This window comes from Strongylocentrotus purpuratus, unplaced genomic scaffold, assembly GCF_000002235.5.
Source record: "Strongylocentrotus purpuratus isolate Spur 01 unplaced genomic scaffold, Spur_5.0 spur5_contig_844, whole genome shotgun sequence".
NCBI classification, from domain to species: Eukaryota; Metazoa; Echinodermata; class Echinoidea; order Camarodonta; family Strongylocentrotidae; genus Strongylocentrotus; species Strongylocentrotus purpuratus.
This window is the reverse complement of record NW_022145551.1, coordinates 2,703,182-2,724,347: the sequence shown is the minus strand read 5'-3', so window position 1 is coordinate 2,724,347 and position 21,166 is coordinate 2,703,182. Positions and strand designations below refer to the sequence as shown.

The 21,166-nt window shown below is 38.5% G+C and overlaps 2 protein-coding genes across 2 annotated transcripts; both read right to left on the bottom strand.

Moving 5' to 3' along the window:
• Positions 1-3,075: 3,075 nt before the first annotated feature.
• LOC105443972 lies at positions 3,076-11,094 on the bottom strand. Its single transcript, XM_011677687.2, has 3 exons — positions 10,897-11,094; positions 8,137-10,150; positions 3,076-3,389 (listed from the first exon to the last, which is right to left on the bottom strand). Exons 2-3 carry the CDS (start codon positions 10,114-10,116, stop codon positions 3,288-3,290), a joined length of 2,082 nt encoding a protein of 693 aa, XP_011675989.2. The 5' UTR covers positions 10,117-10,150; positions 10,897-11,094; the 3' UTR covers positions 3,076-3,287.
• A 5,694-nt stretch (positions 11,095-16,788) lies between these two features.
• Positions 16,789-20,117, bottom strand: LOC105441971. Its single transcript, XM_030991036.1, has 2 exons — positions 19,947-20,117; positions 16,789-19,553 (listed from the first exon to the last, which is right to left on the bottom strand). Exon 2 carries the CDS (start codon positions 19,517-19,519, stop codon positions 17,378-17,380), a length of 2,142 nt encoding a protein of 713 aa, XP_030846896.1. The 5' UTR covers positions 19,520-19,553; positions 19,947-20,117; the 3' UTR covers positions 16,789-17,377.
• Between the last annotated feature and the right edge of the window lie 1,049 nt (positions 20,118-21,166).

Here is a 21,166-nt window from a genome sequence, read left to right as displayed (position 1 = left end):
GCAGTTCCTTCGTTAGGTTTCGGCACCTGTATCCGGTAAACATGGTTTACAACTTGACCTGTTGCCCTTGTTCCCCTTCTAGTTTGGTCGTTTGTTTTGTACAACATAGAACCACGCTTATTCTCATACTCTGTTTTTAGTGCCAGATTGTTCCCAATTTCTCTCATGAGTGGTTCATCGGTCCACGGTCCGCAATACATGATAAGCACTGCCATATCATCATCATAGGTCGTTCTTGGATTGTACTTAGCTGTTGAGACTTTCATTCCCCTCACACCCCTCAGCTCACCGGTATCAAACAAATTCTTTGCCATCTCCCATTTTTCATCGATTTCCGACACTGGGTAGAATAACATCCACTTTCCGCTCTTGGAGCGATCATATTCAACACAACCATCTGGTATAAACTCTCGTGGATAATGCCAATGAAACTGATGTTTTGTGTCTTGGGTAGGTGGGCAATCATAGATCGGTAATCCAATGTCCTCTCCTTCAGCAATCTCAGACTCAAACTTCAAGAAATGATATCTTTCACCAGACGCATTAACACCCCTTCTATCTAACATTTCTACCAGGTGGTCGAGGTCCCTAATTTTCTCTTCTTGTTCCATGTCTTTATCCTTCCCTTGCAATTTTCGGCGATCAACGGCGTTAAATACTACTTTCGGCTAGATATAAGTGCTGCTAATATTGCTGGTATAAACGAAGTACTGCCGTTCAGGTACAGAGTCAAATAATGTTTAAGATATCGAGAGGATCTGTGTCTGTGACGTGCACACGTTTCAATCGGTGTCGATGTCACCCAGCACGTACAGGCGAGGACGTCCGGCGCGCCTAGTTTAATTGTCAGGAGGATAATTTTAGTGGAGGCAGTTTTCATCGAGAGGGGGAGGAGGAGGAAGAAGCAGAATAAGAAAAGAAAAATTAATAAGCTTATAGCGGCAAAGACAAGCTTTGTTGTAGGGGTACCTGATATAACAAGATAATTTTTCTTTTCCCAATTCTTTCCATTTCATCGTTTTTAAGCCTAGATAATTATAACGAGATACCTGATTATAATGAGGTAATGTCAATGTTTCGAAGGTGCTCGTTATAACGACGTTCTCCTGTACTGCCAAACTAAACACCCTTGTGGATGTCCAAACTGTAGGTCTAGAGATTGGTTTGAATATGTAAGGGAAGCTATCTGTCACATGGCAGATAAAGATTTTAAACTTGTATTTTATGGCCCGGTCACACATAGACGACGCACGGCCGGCGCATTGAAAATTGGTAAAAGTCGTGAGCACGACTTTAGTCAGGATTTGGGAGAAGCTAGCGAGCTGACACCGAATTGCATAGCGTGTTGCCAGAAAGAAATATACAAGGTATAACAAGGTTATTGCAATGGTCCTAATGTGCTCGGAATAAAGAGGTTCCACTGTAGAGCAAGGTCCGCAGGTACCAAACTATATCAAACGTTTATATTTCTTTTATAATAAAGCCCATCCCCTTAAAGTACGGCAACCTAACTCTGGACCTCAGCCAAAAACTCTGTTAGTAGAAACTTCTGTACAGATGACGAATTTCCCGCCCATCCTGTGAATTGTTTACCCAACCTGCTTAAGTTCATATTGTACACTGACATATGTGTACATTATACTGGTTTTCCCCATCTTTGATAATAAGTCTATTTTGAAACACACACTTAACCTCTGATTTGTTTGAATTGATTTATCTGAGATTGGGGAATCTCTGTTTTGTGTAAACTTGTAAATAAGATAACTATGGAACGTTAATAACAAATTGTACAGATAACAAGATAATTACTGCTTTCATTGTATTTGTTAAAAATAAAGTGAATTAAGAATGCATCAAATTGTTGAATGTTGTCTATATTTATTTATTTTGTCATATAAATTCCATTAAAAATGGCTCGTTATTATTGCAAAGATATGAATTTTTCATCCAAAAGCTGAATTTCAATTTCAATATCAAGAAACAAACGACATATTGTTAGAGATTATGTAAAAACTGTTAGAACTGAAGAAAAACTGAGCTGCACGGTGCTAAAAGGAGTAAGAATATCGGATATACCGGACCGGTATAGTACAAATATCAACACATGTAAATAAATGAGATTTAATTTTTAGAAAAAAATGGAAATGTGACATGTTAATAATACACCTTGTATATACTTCATTGAATTCTAACACCATTACATATAATGCATTCTGATTAAAAAAATATACGTTTATTTCTGAAACATGTATCCATGGAGGCTGATGTGAATAAATAATAAACATTACAAACTGTTTTTTTTTCTCGTTTATCCTCAAAATGTTTAACAGCACTTTGAAGAAAATTATGAGTTCCTGTGGAAAGAAAACTCTCTAGACATGCTTAAAGACCGTCAATACTACTGGGCCAGAAGTGATTAGACCACACAACGAGGTCACTGACATGTGGCTATCTCATTAACTCAGCTCTCAACTAACATAAGAAAAAGAGGATCATGGGGGACAAACAGGCACTGATTGTGGAAGTTTTCTATATAGAGGGAGCAAGTAGCTACAAGTAGGACAGTGGGGCTTTAAAGGTAGTAACCTCTCATTCGCAGTGGGTCTTGAACGGAATGAGACTTGTTATAAGCTAAAGGGACATCTCATCAAGGCAACTTATCACAATCGATTTACATGTATGCCGATGAAGTGGAATCTAATTACCGTAGGTATACTTAAGCAACGTTTTTATTTCCTTTTCGTTAAAGGGCACCATTCTAAAAGCATTTAGAGAGATATAAAGGAAAATTCAAAGACCTTTCTCATTCCGATATGCGTACATCTCAAAAATCATTCATAACATTTTTTAAAAATTGAAATTAAGCCAAATATTATTTAAAAAAAACATGTTTAGCGTCCTGCCTTTTTAAAAAATAGGAAGGAGGAGGCCCTTTTTAGTTTTTAAGATGGCCGCCGGCATTTATTATTTTTTTAAAAATCAGAAATAGATCCATTTTAGCATGTTTTGCTTCTTTAAAAAAAAATAAAGATAACAATTTCAACAAAAAAAAGAAAAAAAAAAAGAGAGGCGGCCCCCAAAAAGGAAGCGGGCGGGACGCTAAACATGTGTCTTTTTGTAAATGGCCTTAACGGACAACTTTAATAAACATTCATATACTTGAGAGGCAATGATCAAAAGGTAAAAAATAAACACCACCACCACTTTCCGTCAATTCTATAACACTTTGAGGATTTGAGCGGAGTTTTGATCGGCATTTGAACTATTTTCAAAAGTATCTCATGTTATTAGTACCTCCATGGCAAACTTGTTTCGTAAAGATGGTTCCGTCCCTGGCCCATCGCTCTACCCTGCTTCATCTGTTGTCCCTCTGTCTTGTACAACATGAAATCATTTCTGTTTTTATACTGCATCTTCTTCGCAAGATTCTTTCCTATTCTCATCATGAGCTCTTCGTCGTCGTACGGTCCACAATAGACGTTTATGACTCCGCTGTCAGGATGTCCAGCATAGCCCTTTGCTGTATACACCTGCAATTCTCCAACTCCGTGCAGTTCGCCAGCGTCGAACAGACTCTTCACTAGATGCCACCGATCATCAACTTCTGACGCTGGATACAAGAGCATCCACTTCCGGCTCGTTGAGGGGTCATATTCAATACCATCTAGAGGTTTACGATGCCACTGCCCACAGTCTCTTTTTTCTTTGGACAGCCGAAGTTCCAGCATTGCTGAGCTAGCAGTTCCTTTGTTAGGTATCGGCACCTGCATCCGGTAAACATGGTTTACAACTTGACCTGTTGCCCTTGTTCCCCTTCTAGTTTGGTCGTTTGTTTTGTACAACATAGAACCACGCTTATTCTCATACTTTGTTTTTAGGGCCAGATTTCTCCCAATTTCTCTCATGAGCGGTTCATCGGTCCACGGTCCGCAATACATGATAAGCACTGCCATAGCATCATCATCATAGGTCGTTCTTGGATTGTACTTAGCTGTTGAGACTTTCATTCCCCTCACACCCCTCAGCTCACCGGTATCAAACAAATTCTTTGCCATCTCCCATTTTTCATCGATTTCCGACACTGGGTAGAATAACATCCACTTTCCGCCCTTAGAGCTTTCATATTCACCACAACCATCTGGTATAAACTCTCGTGGATAATGCCAATGAAACATATGGTTTGGGTCTTGGGAAGGTGGGCAATCATAGATCGGTAATCCAATGTCCTCTCCTTCAGCAATCTCAGTCTCAAACTTCAAGAAATGATATCTTTCACCAGATGCATTAACACCCCTTCTATCTAACATTTCTACCAGGTGGTCGAGGTCACTAATTTCCTCTTCTTGTTCCATGTCTTTATCCTTCCCTTGTAAGTTTCGGAGATCAACGGCGGTAAATACTAGCTTCGGCTAGAGGTAATGCTGCTAATATTGCTGGTATAAACGAAGTACTGCCGTTCAGGTACAGAGTCAAATGATGTATAAGATATCGAGACGATAATGTGTGACGTGCACAAGTTTCAATCGGTGTCGATAGTGACTTTTAGATTTGCACAACGACAACGTGGATTGCTACGATCGACGTCCTTTTAATGCACTGCCTTGCATGGATGTCACACGTATCGGGTCCACGCAAATCAAAAATTCCCTTATGTCACGCAAGCACGTACAGGCCAGGACATCTGGCCGCGCCGGCAGGAAGCGCCTAGTTTAATGTTCAGGGGGATAATGTTAGTGGAGGCAATTTTCATCGAGAGGGGGAGGAGGAGGAAGAAGCAGAATAAGAAAAGAAAAAAATAATAAGTATATTAAGCGGCAAAGACAAGCTCTGTTGTCGGGGTACCTGATATAACAAGATAATTTGGCTTTTCCCAATTCTTTCCATTTCATTGTTTTTAAGCCTAGATAATTATAACGAGATACCTCATTATAATGAGGTAATGTCAATGTTTCCAAGGTGCTCGTTATAATGAGGTTCCCCTGTAGTGCCAAACTAAACTAAACTATAGGTCTAGAGATTGGTTTGAACATGTATGGGAATCTATCTGTAACATGGCAGATAAAGATTTTTAAACTTGTATTTTACAGGCTTATACAATCATTATAGATTCACGAGGAATGATTGCATTTCTTATCAAACTTAATGAACAATAAGTGTCAATAAATATATAATTTCAAGTACACTGTACATATATCAATAGTGTATCGCAATGAGCACCCGATACCTTTTAAATAAACGTAGACCTCAGCTACTTAAGTTCAAGTGTTAAACAGAAAACTGAGAAATGTATTGACAGACCTTGTGTTTACAGCATTGTACCCCCCCCCCCCCCCCGCGCTGTTTGCATGCGCTCAGTTCAGTTCAGTTTATCATAAAAACAATGTTCACAATGTTAAAATGGGGCGTTTTCACATTGTGGTCGCTTTGTTTCACAATGTGGTTCACAGTGTGGATAACTACAGATTCACACTGTGAACCACACTGACGGGACCACAGTGTAAAAACGCCTCAATATAACATTGTGGCGCACAATGTGATTCACAATGTGAAACACAGTGTGATTCACACTGTGAATGAGTGTGAATGAGTCTGATTAAAGTGTTGTGGTCGCGTCGTTTCACAGTGTGGATAACTACTGGTCACATTGTGAATCTGTGGTTATCCACACTGTGAAACGACGCGACCACAATGTGAAAACGCCCTAATTTAACATTGTGGCGCACACTGTGATTCACACTGTGTTTCACACTTTGAATGAGCGTGAATAAGTGTGTTCTTTCTAGCAAGGGGGGGGGGGGGGGGTAGGCGTAGAGGGCTGTCTACTACAGTGGAAACTCGTTAAAGCGAGCTCTGTAAATATATGGATCTAGATCCGAGGTTAAAACGGGTATATAAAAAGGGTATAGGGCGGTCTACTACAGTGGAACCTCGTTAAAGCGGGCTCTGTACAAATACGGATCTAGATTCGTGGTTAAAACGAGGAACCTGTTACAACAAAGTACTATTGTTGCCGCTGTCAATTTTGTATATATCATTGTGTGTTTTTTTGCCTAGTTAAAAAAAAACCCCAATATATCAAGGTTATTTCAATGGTTCTAATGTGCTCGAAATAATGAAGTTCCACTGTACAAGGTTCGCCGGTTATAAGCTATACTTCTTTTATAATAAAGACCAGCCCCTCAAAGAACCAACCTAACTCTGGACCTTAGCCAAAAACTCTGTTGGTAGAAGCTTCTGTAAATTATGACGGATTTCCCAGCATTTCCTGCAAAGAGTTTACTCAACCTGTGAGAATATTCCTATTGTACAAGTATGTGTACATTGTACTGGTTTTCCCCATCTTGGTAAAAAGTCTATTTTGAAACCAACGCTATCCTCTTATTAATAGCAATTAAGAGCACATTCAAATTTTATTGGAGTTGAATAATTAATTATTGATTTCTTTGATAATGTGTGCCACCAGTGAAGATAAATTGTTGGATTTGATTTATCTGAGCTTGGGGAATTTCTTTTTTGTTTTTGTAAACTTGAAAATAAGATAACTATGTCAATGGCAATTTGTATAAATAACACGATAATTACTGCTTTCATTGTATTTGTTAAACATAAAGTGAACTAAGAATGCATCAAATTGTTTGAATGATGTCTATATTTATTTATTTTGTCATATAAATTCCATTCAAAATGGCTCGTTATCAATGCAAAGATATACATTTTTCATCCAATAGCTGAATTTCAATTTCAATTTCAAGAAACAAACGACATATTGTTCAAGATTATGTAAAAATTATTAGAACTGAAGCTGCACTGTGCTAAATGGAGTAAGAATATCGGATATACCGGTAGTACAAATATCAACACATGTAAATAAATGAGATTAAATTTTAGAAAAAAATGGAAATATGACATGTTAATAATACACCTTGTATATACTTCATTGAATTCTAACACCATTAATACATATAACGCATTCTGATTAAAGAATATACGTTTATTTCTGAAACATGTATTCATACTGGCTAATGTGAATAACCAATAAACATTACAAACTGTTTTTTCTCGTTTATCCTCAAAATGTTAAACAGCACTTTAAAGGAAATGATGAGTTCATGTGGAAAGAAAACTCTCTACACATGCTTAAAGACCGTCAATACTACTGGGCCAGAAGGGATTAGACCACACAGCGAGGTCACTGACAGGTGGCTATCTCATTAACTCAGCTCTCAACTCACATGAGAAAAAGAGGATCATGGGGGACCAACAGGCACCGATTGGGGAAGTTTTCTATATAGAGGGAGCAAGTAGCTACAAATAGGACAGTGGGGCTTAAACGGTAGTAACCTCTCATTTACAGGGGGTCTTGAACGGAATGAGACTTGTTATAAGCTAAAGGGACATCTCATCAAGGCAACTTTAATATCACAATCGATTTACATGTATGCCGATGGAGTGGAATCTAATTACCGTAGGTATACTTAAGCAACGTTTTTATTTCCTTTTCATTAAAGAGCACCATTCTATAAGCATTCAGAGAAATATAAAGGAAAGTTCAAAGACCCTTCTCATTCCTATATGCGTACATCTCAAAAACCATTTATAACATTAAAAAAAAAAGTGACATTAAGCCAAATATTAAAAAAAAACATGTTTAGCGTTCTGCCTTTTTGAAAAATAAGAAGGAGGAGGTCCTTTTTTGTCTTCTTTCTTTTCAAAATGGCCGCTCAAAATGGCCGCTCAAATTTAAATCAAAAATAGATCCATTTTAACATGTTTTTCTTCTTAAAAAAAATAAAGCTAAAAAATGTTAACAAAAACAAAAGGGAGGCGGGCCCCAAAAAGGAAGCGGGCGGGACGCTAAACATATATATTTTTGTAAATGGCCTTAAAGGACAACTCTAATAAACATTCATATACTTAAGAGGCAATGATCAAAGAGTAAAAAATGAAACACCACCACCACTTTCCTTCAATACTTTAACACTTTGAGGGTTTGAACGGAGTTTTGATCGGCATTTGAACTATTTTCAAATGTATTTCATGTTATTAGTACCTCCATGGCAAACTTATTTCGTAAAGATGGTTCCGTCCCTGGCCCATCGCTCTACCCTGTTGTCCCTCTGTCTTGTACAACATGAAATCATTTCTGTTTTTATACTGCATCTTCTTCGCAAGATTCTTTCCTATTCTCATCATGAGCTCTTCGTCGTCGTACGGTCCACAGTAGACGTTGATGACTCCGCTGTCATGATGTCCAGCATTGTCCTTTGCTGTATACACCTGTAATTCTCGAACTCCGTGCAGTTCACCAGCGTCGAACAGACTCTTCACCAGATGCCACCGATCATCAATTTCTGACGCAGGATACAAGAGCATCCACTTCCCGCTCGTTGAGGGGTCATATTCAATTCCATCGAGAGATTTACGATGCCACTGCCAAAACTTGCTATTTTCTCTTGAAGGCGTGCATTCTGATGTATCTCTGGAAGGCGATCTTTCTGCCGTGTCTCTGGAAGGCGGGCATTCTGCTGTGTCCCAGGCGCTTGCCAACATTGCCTGAGGCTTTGGTACTTGTACCAAGTAGCTCGGGCTACTCTTACCTGTTGCTCTTCTCCCTTCTCTGGGAGCATCTACCCTGTAACGCATGATACCAGATTTGTCTTTATATTTTGTTTTCAACGCAATGTTTTCCCCGATTTTCAACATGAGCTCTGCGTCATCGCATGGTCCACAATACACCATGATCACTCCGCTGTTTTTGTCAGGATGTCCAGCAATGCTCTTTGCTGTAGAGACCATTGCATCACTGACTCCTTGCAGTTCCCCAGCGTCGAACAGATCCTTCATCAGCTGCCACATGCCATCGATATCTGACGGAGGATAAAACAGCATCCATTTCCCCCTCAATGATGAGTCATAGTTTGTAAACCTGCCATCTTGGGATTTCGGATGCCACTGCCAATAGCTTCTCATGTCTTTAGATGGTGGAAGTTCTGCTACGCCTGATTGGCTGTAGTTGGCCCCCATACTTGGCCTGGAAACCGGTAACACCTGTTTGTATCTAGGAATAAACTGTCCCGAACTTGTCATTCCATTTCCAACTATATCTGTCTTGTAGCGAAGAGTGCCAGATTCGTTTGTATACGAGGTCTTCTGAACTAGATTCGCTCCTACTCTCGACACAAGATCCTCGTCATCCCATGGCCCACAGTATACCATAATAACTGCAGACCTGTTTCCCCTTCGGCTAACCGGCAGGGAGGAGGCTGTAGAGACTTTTAATCCTCGAACTCCATCCAGTTCATTGGAATCAAACAAGCCTTTCATCATCTGCCATTTCTCATCGATCTCTGCCAATGAATAGAACAGCATCCATCGCCCACTCTTTGAGTAGTCATATTCTTCAGCGCAACCAGACGGTGAACACGCGGGAAAGTGCCACTGCCAAAAGTCACTTGAGTCTTTGGACGGAAGAAGTTCCGGCATTGCTGAGCTAGCAGTTCCTTCGATAGGCCTCGGCAACTGCATTTGGTAAACATGGTTTACAGCTTGACCTGTTGCCCTTGTCCCCCCTCTGGTTTGGTCGTCTGTTTTGTACAACATACACCCAGTCTTACTCTCATATTTTGTTTTTAGAGCCAGATTTCTCCCAATTTTTCTCATGAGCAGTTCATCAGTCCACGGTCCACAATACATGATAAGCACTGCCTTGGTATTATCAGAACTTCTTGGATTGACCTTAGCTGTTGAGACTTTCATTCCCCTCACACCCCTCAGCTCACCGGTATCAAACAAATCATTTGCCATCTCCCATTTTTCATCAATCTCCGACACTGGGTAGAACAACATCCACTTTCCGCTCCCGGCGTTATGATCATAATCAACACAACCATCTGGTATGAACTCTCGTGGAAAATGCCACTGAAACATATGGTTTGTGTCTTGGGAAGGTGGGCAATCATAGATCGGTAATCCAATGTCCTCTCCTTCAGCAATCTCAGGAACTGATTCATAATAGCTCTCATCAGATGAATCCTCCTTACCCTCACAATCCTCCCTGGCCCTATCTAACCTTTCTACCGGAAGGTCGAGGTCTCTATTTTTTTCTTCTTGTGCCATGTCTTCATCCTTTCCTTAAAGATAAACTCCAGTTCTGGTGAAAAAAAAGAAAATTAATTCTCACAGAATCAAACGAAACTTACACTGAATGTTCAATATTACAAATAAATGACATGTGCCAAACAATTTTGGAAGAAAATGTATACTGGCCGAGTAATGAGCATAGAAAGACAAGGAAATCAAGGTAGTACTAGCCCCGACACCATGTGTGTTGTCCCATATATAGCTTTCTGTGTACAGTGCTTGTTACTTTACCAAGACTCGTCCACATTTATTATGATTTTTTGATGACTCTAGAACCCACTCCAGCAAAGCATAGAGAGTCAATGCTAATGCGTATTGACCTTTAGCACTGCACTATGCGTTAATAGGCAGCATTTGAATACAATGAATAGTCAATACACTCACAACACGCGAATGCACACAATCATGTGGATGCGGCTGTAAGCAAAGTTTGACAGTAGACTTACAATTTGAATTTTTAAATTATTCTTTTTAACATTAGTAAGTTGAAAAAAATGTATTTTACTGCTATTTAGGTGTCATCAATTGTCACTTAAGTATCGATTTTGAGTGAAATTAGTTGAGTTTAGGACAGCGGTGTTTCAAATGTTGAGAATCAAAAGCACAGCTTTTACTACACAGCCAGGATAGTGATGATCCTATGTGTGCCAGAACCTTGCAGTGCACACCAATACTTACATGCTACATCATGATCAACTGTTTCTGATCCATTCCACACCTTTTCTTTCACAATGCAATCGCATTACCAGAACTCACCTTTATCATTAAGCTAATTCGGAGATCAACGCCGATAACTACTGGCTCCGGCTAGATCTAGTGCTGTTAATATTGCTGATACATGTATAAACTAAGTCCTATCGTTAAGGTACAAAGTCTAATTATAAATGTCAATTAGACCTATAGCCCTATAGACGTATCGAAACAAACAATGTGCAACGTGTCATGTTTCAATCGGTGTAGTACTGTCGATTGGTAGCCCGGAAAACATTAGAATTCACGTTATGGTATCTTCTAGAAAGAAAATGGAAAATGGGTGATGAAGAGAAGAAAAATTGAATCAATGCTTTTACTATATAGAGTATCCAATGCGAAAATAAAACATGGAATATTATAGCAGAGAGAATACCGCATAAGCTGGTACATTTCAAACGTTGAAAAAGTCAATTCAATTTCAAGTTGAAATTATAATACACCCATTAAATAAGAACACGCACTTATACGTAGTTTAGTTTAGCAAGCGAATAGATGTTCGTGATTTTTAGCATTGACTGTTGATATTTGATACATAAATATTTTAGATTGAACTAAACAAAATACTACATACCTTAGTTTCAAGAAATTTTCAAATTTGAAAATGAAATCATAGCTTTATTGGATATCAGCTTTTTAACGCATATAGTATTTAATGAAATATAATAATATAACTCAGAGTATCGGCTTTTTAGATTTAATGGCACTATAAAGTATTGTATGATATTTTAATGAGCTAAAGACGCTCATCGGATTAATGGACGTATATACCAATTGGTCCTGTCCAGTACCACCTTAGATGTAGATGTAGTTAATTGTAATACTCCCATTACTGTATAATGCCGATTTTGTTTTTTTCTAAGTCTTATTGTTTCAGAATTAGGCCTAAGTTACATTAGGGCACTATACACCCATTAATGGCTAAAATACAGATCTGGCATAATTATGCTTTCTGGCATAACTTTGACCCTTTTAGCATCTGGCATTATGCCATAATTTGGCTGTTTTTAGCTAAATTCTGCAAAATTTTCAATTGCTGCTCCTCTGCAAGCCTGGCTCCACGTGCCATGGCTGGTAACGACAGAAGGGAACTCTTGCTCGGGGTACCTAACAGTACCCTAGTCCCTAGATATAACAAAATAAAATATTAATCTGAAAGACACAGACCTTTTTTAAGTATGTGACATATATGAGAGTCAAGAGCACAAACTGAAATCATCATTTTATATTGGCATTATTTAGTTAAAAGGTCGCAGGAAAGCCTTCCAAAATGAATACGCATTTTGTCAATTTCATAGGTAAATGTCACTTTATGCCGGTTTAAGCCTCAATTTAAACCCAAAACAGGAACACCCAGACATAAAATTTTGATATAATTATATTATGAGGCTAAAGAGCACGGTTTCAGCTTTCAAATGGTGTAAAACATTAAGCAGCTGTGATGTCATACGATAGTTTTAAAAGCCTTCATATGTAAAAACGTATTTTCGCCATTGTTGTATGTGTTGTGCGGATAAGCCCTCCGCTGTGCCGGTTTGAGCCCAATCTGAAACGGTAAGACCTACACAAAAGACATTTATCATGTGAAATATACCGCAGTAAAGAGCAGGTTTAGTATGTACAACTAATTAGGTTATCTTTTCGTTCCAATGTCATTCGATAGTTTTAAAGATATCCAAATCTATGTCCCGTTGCCGAGACGTGCTTAATTTTCTTTTTCCTTTTCGATTGTACGATTTGGAGACACTATAGCCCACATTATTGGTGGCTAGCCTCCTTCCTTAATGGTCGCCAGTTTACAGACATGTATCAATCATATTTTGATTATTTACGTCTGGTGACCGACCTTTAAACGTCACCATCTGAAAGACATGACTCAGTTTTGAACCTGCGTCCTCGGCTGAATCCATTTGTAACTTTCATTGTTAGCTGGATTGCAGGCGAACGCCACAACGCCCATGTCGCTCTATGACGCTGGCCCATATAATATACACTTGAACTTCAGAGGTCCAAACAGCTCGACCCCCGGACAGCCCGACCCTCGACAACCCGACCAAATACCTTGAACAACTCGACGAGGTCAAGCTGTCCAGGGTGGGGTGCTTTGGCGGATAGCTCAACCTACTTTTCACCCCTCAAAACAAATATGGGTACAGCTTAAATAAGGATATGATATATCTAATAATAATATGATATATAAACATCAAATAGGGTTACGGTTACGATTAGGGATAGGGTTAGGTTAGAGGCGGCGGAGGACTTCCAAAGTAGGGAGGCACCAACAAAAAAGGGCACTTTCTGGAAGAAAAAAAAAAGGCACCTACAAAGGGAAATCTCAAAGCGAAAATATACACATTTTTAGACATTGGTATATACCCCTACATTTTGATTACATTATCAGGGATGATTTCAATATTTGTATCTCTTTATTGATCATATAAGATATTGCTTGAGCATCATACTTTGCAGTTGGGTGTGATGGTCTGAAAATTAATTTGTGAGCGAGCAAAGCAAGCGATGAAAATTGTTTGCAAGTTTGCGATTAGAAATAGTCGATTTTTCAATAATTTCAGAAAATATATTTGCCACCGCATACAATATGACGTCAAAGACAGCTGATTGGCTAGTTTGGTAGTTACGTCGAACGAGCTACGTTTGTGCTGGCAGTGTTCCAGCGAGCGAAATGAGACAACCGGAGCAATATGGTATTTGTTAAAAGTAGAGATAATTAACGGAATGCATCAAACTGTCTGAATATGATCATTCTTTATTGATTTCGTCCAATAAATTCCATACAAAATGGCTCGTTATTATTGCAAACTTAAGTCCTTTTCAGCCAAAAGCTGAATTTCAATTTCAAGAAACAAACGACATATTGTGCAAGATAAATTTTATATAATATGTAAAAACTGTTAGAACTAAAGAAAAACTGAGCTGCACTATGCTACATCAAGTAAGAATATTGGCTATACAGATATTACAAATATAAACGCATGTAAATAAATGAGATTTTATAGAATTTTTTTGTTGGAAATATGACATGTTATAAATACACACTGTACTTCATATAATTATAAAACCATTACATAGAACGCTTTCTGATTCACAAAGAAACGTTATTTCTGAAAAATATATCCATGGTGGCTAATGTTAATAACCTATACACATTAGATTTTTGTTGTGGGTTTGTTCATCCTCAAAATGTTTAACAGCACTTTAAAGGGGAAAATTAATTCCGGTGAAATGAAAAATCTCAAAACATACTTAAATGTAGTAACAGGGGGTCTTGAACGGAACGAGATTTCTTATGAGCTAAAGGGACAACTCATCAAGGCAACTTATCACACTCGATTTACATGTATGCCGCTAGAGTGGAATCGTATAACCATCTATTAGGTAATCAACCACTTTTCTCTTTTGGATAAGAGCACCTTTCCGTAAGCATTCACTGAAAAATAAATACACATTTAAAAAATCCTACTTATTCCTAAATGCCTACATCACATGCTTCATTAAAAAAAGATTTTATTGAAACAACGCCAGTCTCCTTACAAATTCGTTCTAACTAATAGAGCAAAAGTGAAGTTGTGAGGCGATGAGATCAACTCACTAATTTGCATGCAACCCGTGCGATACATATCAATGCTTTTGGAAATTTTGCAGAACTTTAAAAATTCCACAACTTTCTTTATCCATGTCCTATTTTACAAATTCTTACTGTTCTATTTGTAACTTTTTCCTCTTTTTCCTTTTTTATTCGGATTAACTTGAAAATCACCTCGATCTGTCCTTTAAATTTAAAGTAAGAATGATGTTATCACACTCGATTCGATTTACAGTTCAGTGAATCATTTAAATGCTACAAAAATACAAATTGGCAACTCCATATGATCCTAACTTCATTATTCTCCATGTGTACAAATCACCACAAATTTCATATTTTCAGAATGTGGGCTGCTACAATCAAAGCAATCTCAATGACAAAACTGTGATCGATAATGAAACATTTAAGCAAGACGGCAACAACGAGAATGGGAGTCAATTCTAGGAGATAAGATTCTGCAAATACTCTTCAGATACGATAGTCTGGTAACTCTGGTTTACAATATTATGTTCAAATTGAAGCCTTACTAATTATGGGGATATTGGACCTGCTATCTTTTTAAAGCTTCTCTAAAGTGTTGGGAGCCCCAAATAATTGATAGTAAACATTCACTTCAATTTTATAATGAAGCGAAAGAGGATGTCATTTAACATTGACTTCTGCAAGGATTTTCAGAATAAATGTGTCCGAAAACGAATATTGATGAAAGAATACACAATTTAGGTTTTCTGCGTATGATGAAGAAAAAGAAAGAAAGAAGTGAGTCAGTCTCTCGGTAGTGTATGACAGTATAAAGTCTAGAAAGTTAAAAGTTTTCTTTGCATCATTCGAATACTAGGGCACTGCTAACCTTAACATTTCACAGGCAAGAGATACCTGTCATATTTGTGATGAATGATAGTATTAATAATAGTGAACATTTATCATGCGCCATGTCTGTCAAAAATGACACTCCTGGAGCAGTTGTGTGGATCAAGTACCATCAAGTAATTCAAGAAAGAAAGTAAAATACACGTATAGAGTGTAGAGTGTTGCAAAATGTGTTGCTGCCTGCAAAAGGTATAAATGCACTGTGCTTATGCACATTTCATTTCATTTCCTCTTTATTGATCCGTGGTAGTAAATATTAATTCTGTTTTCATTGGCTATGTTACAAGGTACAATCATATTACAAATACATTGCACATACCACATAATTATAACGAATCTCACTAACGTTTTAGAGTTTTGATATTGCCTACATAATTGCCAATATGCTTATGATTATTTACTTACGGTAAATACAACACCTTCTGTTGCACCTATGTACATATTCAACATAAGCTTCATGCCAATATATATCGGACTTTGTTCTCAAGTTTGGTGGGCTGCATGCCACGTTTGATAAGCAGGAGGCCGACTAATATTTAGAGTGGTGTACGCTTGCATACTATAATACAAATGCTAGATCTGTCCTCTCATGTGTCTAGAGAAAAATACAGTTAGTGAAAAGTGAAAAATATATCGATACATGTATACGATTTTAAATTTTGAATTGAATTACATGTGGCATATATATATATCTACATATATTTACATATATTTACATATGTTTTGAATGACGAGGACTAATTGCCTCTTTAAAAAAAATGTATTGCTGAAAAATGTTAAAGCAAATTTACCTGAATAGCAGCTTTACAATGAAAATTATTCAAATTAGGAAAAGAAAGCATACAGGTAGCAAACGGGCCTATATTTATTCTGAGAACATTTTGGAAGATTTTATAATTTTCCTCACAATCCTAAAGTAATAGTAAAATAGGCCTCCGGATTCATAGTAGAAGCAAAAACAGACTTACTCATAATACCTTGTATAGGGGAAAATCACTATGAGAAGCAAATGTATGGCCTTGGAATATATGTTAAGGCCAAGTGAACAATCCATATTCAAATACACCAGCACACTATGAAAGCCATTAAAACTGTGCTTTGAATACTTTTAGGCATAGGCCTATGTATAAATACAGATTAAAAGTTTCTTGCTTGTTTCCTTTTTTTCTTTCGAAAGACAGCAGTCAATTTCATCAATTCTTTTTAAATGAGCTGTAAATAAACATACATGTACTTTGAAGGCAATGTTGAAAGAGTTAAACAAAATATTTCTTTTCATTTTATCATTTCTTCTTTTTCTTTTTTTAGAATAGGGGGGGGGGGGAGTATTGTAAATTCTAAGTTTAAAGGATTAATTAAAGTATTAACACTGACAGCATTGATGGTTACATCCTCAATCCAGTACATAATCAGATCTGCCTGTATTACATTTTGTTAAATATTCCTGCAGCATTTTGCGGCTCAGTAGGCTAACTTTGCTCAAGCATATGTTTAATTTAACTTCTTATTGAGTACCAATACCTTTCATATCTGTACATTCCCTATTGCACTTTTGTATATATTTATTAAAGCTGCGCCTTGAGCAGTTGATTGTCAAGTGGATTTGGCGCCATACAAATCTTATGTATTATTATTATTATTATTATAAGATGGGCTCAAGTGTATAGCATTGTAACCTAATATGGGCTCTACACCTGATATAAACCAGTAAGTTTTAAATTTCAATCATGAAACGTAGATGAATTATCGGAATGAAAGCAATACCAAGTACGAAGTCAAGACCAATTGTGTTAATATCCAGATTGATGTAAAAGGAAGGCAGCGTGGTGAAAATTTGGTGGATTTCTTTTAGGTATCAACATTTAATCACACTTTGTCTTTAAATCTCGCCAATGTTCGCTACTGGCACTAATGATTATAATTTTGAAGAACAGCACAAAAGCTGAAGAGGCCCTTCGTAGAGTATGAACATAATTTTAATCGGTATGTGAACTACATGTAGCTTCCATGTCATTAGTACCTCCATGGCAAACTTATTTCGTAAAGATGGTCCCATTCCTGTCCCATCGCTCTACCCTGCTTCATCTGTTGTCCCTCTGTCTTGTACAACATGACTCCTTTCCTGTTTTTGTACTGCATCTTCCTTGCAAGATTTTTTCCTATTCTCATCATAAGCTCTCCGTCGTCATACGGTCCACAATACACGTTGATGACCCCGCTGTCACGATGTCCAGCATTGCCCTTTGCTGTAGAAACATTTAATTCTCCAATTCCGTGCAGTTCTCCAGCGTCGAACAGACTCTTCACAAGATGCCACCGATCATCAATTTCTGAGGTTGGATAGAAGAGCATCCATTTCCCGCTCGTTGAGGGATCATATTCAATACCATCGACAGGTTTACGATGCCACTGCCAGTAGTTAATCTTGTCTTTTGAAGGCGGGCATTCCAATGTGTTTCTGGAAGGCCGGCATTCTGCTGTGTCTCTCGAAGGCAGGTGTTCTGCCATGTTTCTGGAAGGCGGGTGTTCTGCTGTGTCTCTGGAAGGCGGGTGTTCTGCTGTGTCCCAGGTGCTTGTCCACATCGCCTGAGGCTTTGGTACTTGTACCCAGTAGCTAGGGCTACTATGGTCTGTTAATCTTCTCCCATCTCTTGGAGTATCTACCTTGTAACGCATGATACCAGATCTGTCTTCATATGTTGTTTTCAACGCAATGTTTTCCCCGATTTTCAACATGAGCTCTGCGTCATCACACGGTCCACAATACACCATAATAACTCCGCTGTTTTTTCCAGGATGTCCACCACAGCTCTTTGCTGTAGAGACCTTTGCACCACTGACTCCGTGCAGTTCCCCAGCGTCGAACAGATCCTTAATCAGCTGCCACATGCCATCGATATCTGACGAAGGATAAAACAGCATCCATTTTCCCTTCAAAGATGAGTCATAGTTTGTAAACCTGCGATCTTGGTACTTGGGATGCCACTGCCAATAGCTTCTCATGTCTTTAGATGGTGGGAGTTCTGCCACTACTGATTGGCTATAGTTGGCCCCCATACTTGGCCTGGAAACCGGTAACACCTGTTTGTATCTAGGAATAAACTGTCCCGAACTTGTCCTTCCATTTCCAACTATATCTGTCTTGTAGCGAAGAGTGCCAGATTCGTTTGTATACGAGGTCTTCTGGACTAGATTCGTTCCTACTCTCAACACAAGATCCTCGTCATCCCATGGCCCACAGTAGACCATAATAACTGCAGACCTGTTTCCCCTTCGGTTAACTGGTAGGGAGGAGGCTGTAGAGACTTTTAATCCTCGAACTCCATCCAGTTCATTGGAATCCAACAAGCCTTTCATAACCTGCCATTTCTCGTCGATCTCTGCCAATGAATAGAACATCATCCATCGCCCACTCTTTGAGAAGTCATATTCCTCAGCGCAACCAGACGGTGAACACGCGGGAAAGTGCCACTGCCAAAAGTCTCTTGTGTCTTTGGACGGAAGAAGTTCCGGCATTGCTGAGCTAGCAGTTCCTTCGACAGGCCTCGGCACCTGCATCTGGTAAACATGGTTTACAGCTTGACCTGTTGCCCTTGTCCCCCCTCTGGTTTGGTCGTCTGTTTTGTACATCATACAACCAGTCTTACTCTCATATTTTGTTTTTAGAGCCAGATTTCTCCCAATTTTTCTCATGAGCAGTTCATCAGTCCACGGTCCACAATACATGATAAGCACTGCCGTGGCATTATCAGAACTTTTTGGATTGACCTTAGCGGTTGAGACTTTCATTCCCTCCACACCCCTCAGCTCACCGGTATCAAACAAATCATTTGCCATCTCCCATTTTTCATCGATCTCAGACACTGGGTAGAACAACATCCACTTTCCGCTCCCGGAGTAATGATCATCATAATCAACACAACCATCTGGTATGAACTCTTGTGGAAAATGCCACTGCCACATATGTTCTGTGTCTTGGGAAGGTGGGCAATCATAGATTAGTAATCCATCTCCGATGTCTTGACCATCAGAGTCATACGCGGCCTCGGAGTCGCTATAGCTCTCATCAGATGCATCCTCCTCACCCTCACCATCCTCCCTATCTAACTTTTCTACCGGAAGGTCGAGGTCTCTAGTTTCCTCTTCTTGTGCCATGTCTTCATCCTTTCCTTAAAGATAAACTCCAGTTCTGGTAAAAAAAACAAAAATAACAATTCTCACAGAATCAAACGAAACTTACAATGAGTGTTCAATATTACAAATAAATGACATGTGCCAAACAATTTTGGAAGAAAATGTATGGACCTACTGGCTGAGTAATGAGCATAGAAAGACACTCAAGGTAGTAGTCTACTAGCCCCGACACCATTTGTGTTGTCCCATATATAGCTCTGTGTGTACAGTGCTTGTTACTTTACCAAGACTCGGCCAAATTTATTATGATTTTGATAACTCCAGAACCTTGCAGTGCACACCAATACTGACATGCTAAATCATGATCAACTGTTTCTGATCCATTCCACACCTTTTCTTTCACCATGCAATCGCATAGCCTAGACCTCTATGCATTACCAGAACTCACCTTCAATTTATCTTTAAGCTAAAAAGTAATTCGGAGATCAACGCCGACAACTACTGGCTCCGGCTAGATCTAGTGCTGTTAATATTGCTGGTACATGTATAAACTAAGTCCTATCGTTAATGTACAAAGTCTAGTTATAAATGTCAATTAGACCTAGATCTATAGACGTATCGAAACAACATAGCCTATTCATGTACGACGTGTACATGTTTCAATCGGTGTCGATTGGTAGCCCGGAAAACATTAGAATTCACGTTATGGTATCTTCTAGAAAGAAAATGGAAAATGAATGTGTAAAATGTGTGATAAAGAGAAGAAAAATTGAATCAATGCCTTTACTATAATATAGAGTATCCAATGCGAAAATAAAACGTGGAATATTATAGAAGAGAAAATACCGCATAAGCTGGTACATTTCAAACGTTGAAAACGTCTAATTTCAATTTCAAGTTGAAATTATAATACACCCATTAAATAGGAACACGTACTTATACGTAGTTTAGTTTAGCAAGCGAATAGATGTTCGTGATTTTTAGCATTAAGACTATTGATATTGATAAATAAATAAATTTAGATTGAACTAAACAAAATACTACATACCTTAGTTTCAACAATTTTTCAAATTTGAAAATGAAATCATAGCTTTATTGGATATCAACTTTTTAGCTCATAGAGTGTTTAATGAAATATAATAATATAACCAGGCGCGTACGCAGGGGGGGGGGGGTGTTTTGGGGGTTAAACCCCCCTCTTTGGTATTTTTATGTGTGTAAACCCCCTAAAAAATCCCTAACCCCCCCCCCCCCCCTTTGGTTTTTTTTTTTTTTTTTTTTTTTTTAATTATTTTTTAAAAAAAAAATCAAAAAAATCAAAAAAAAATCACCCCCATGGCTGACCTAAGAAAGGTGACCTTACCCCCCCCCCCCCCAACGGAGCAAAATGTCAATTTTCCAAATTTTGAGACAAAAAAAAAAAGTGTCCTCTTCAGCCCCCCTCCCCCCCCCCCCCCCCCCCCCCCCCCCCCGCGATTTTCAAATTTTCGGGGGCAAAAAAAAAATCCAAAAAAAATCCTGGATCCGCGCCTGTGTATAAATTTTGTTAGCATACATGAACGTGACCACATGTTTTTCACACCCCCCCCCCCTAAACTGAAGCCAAAATACACCCTACTGGTTTTTTTTCCCGAATTCACAAAAGTTTACAGAATCCTAAACAAGACA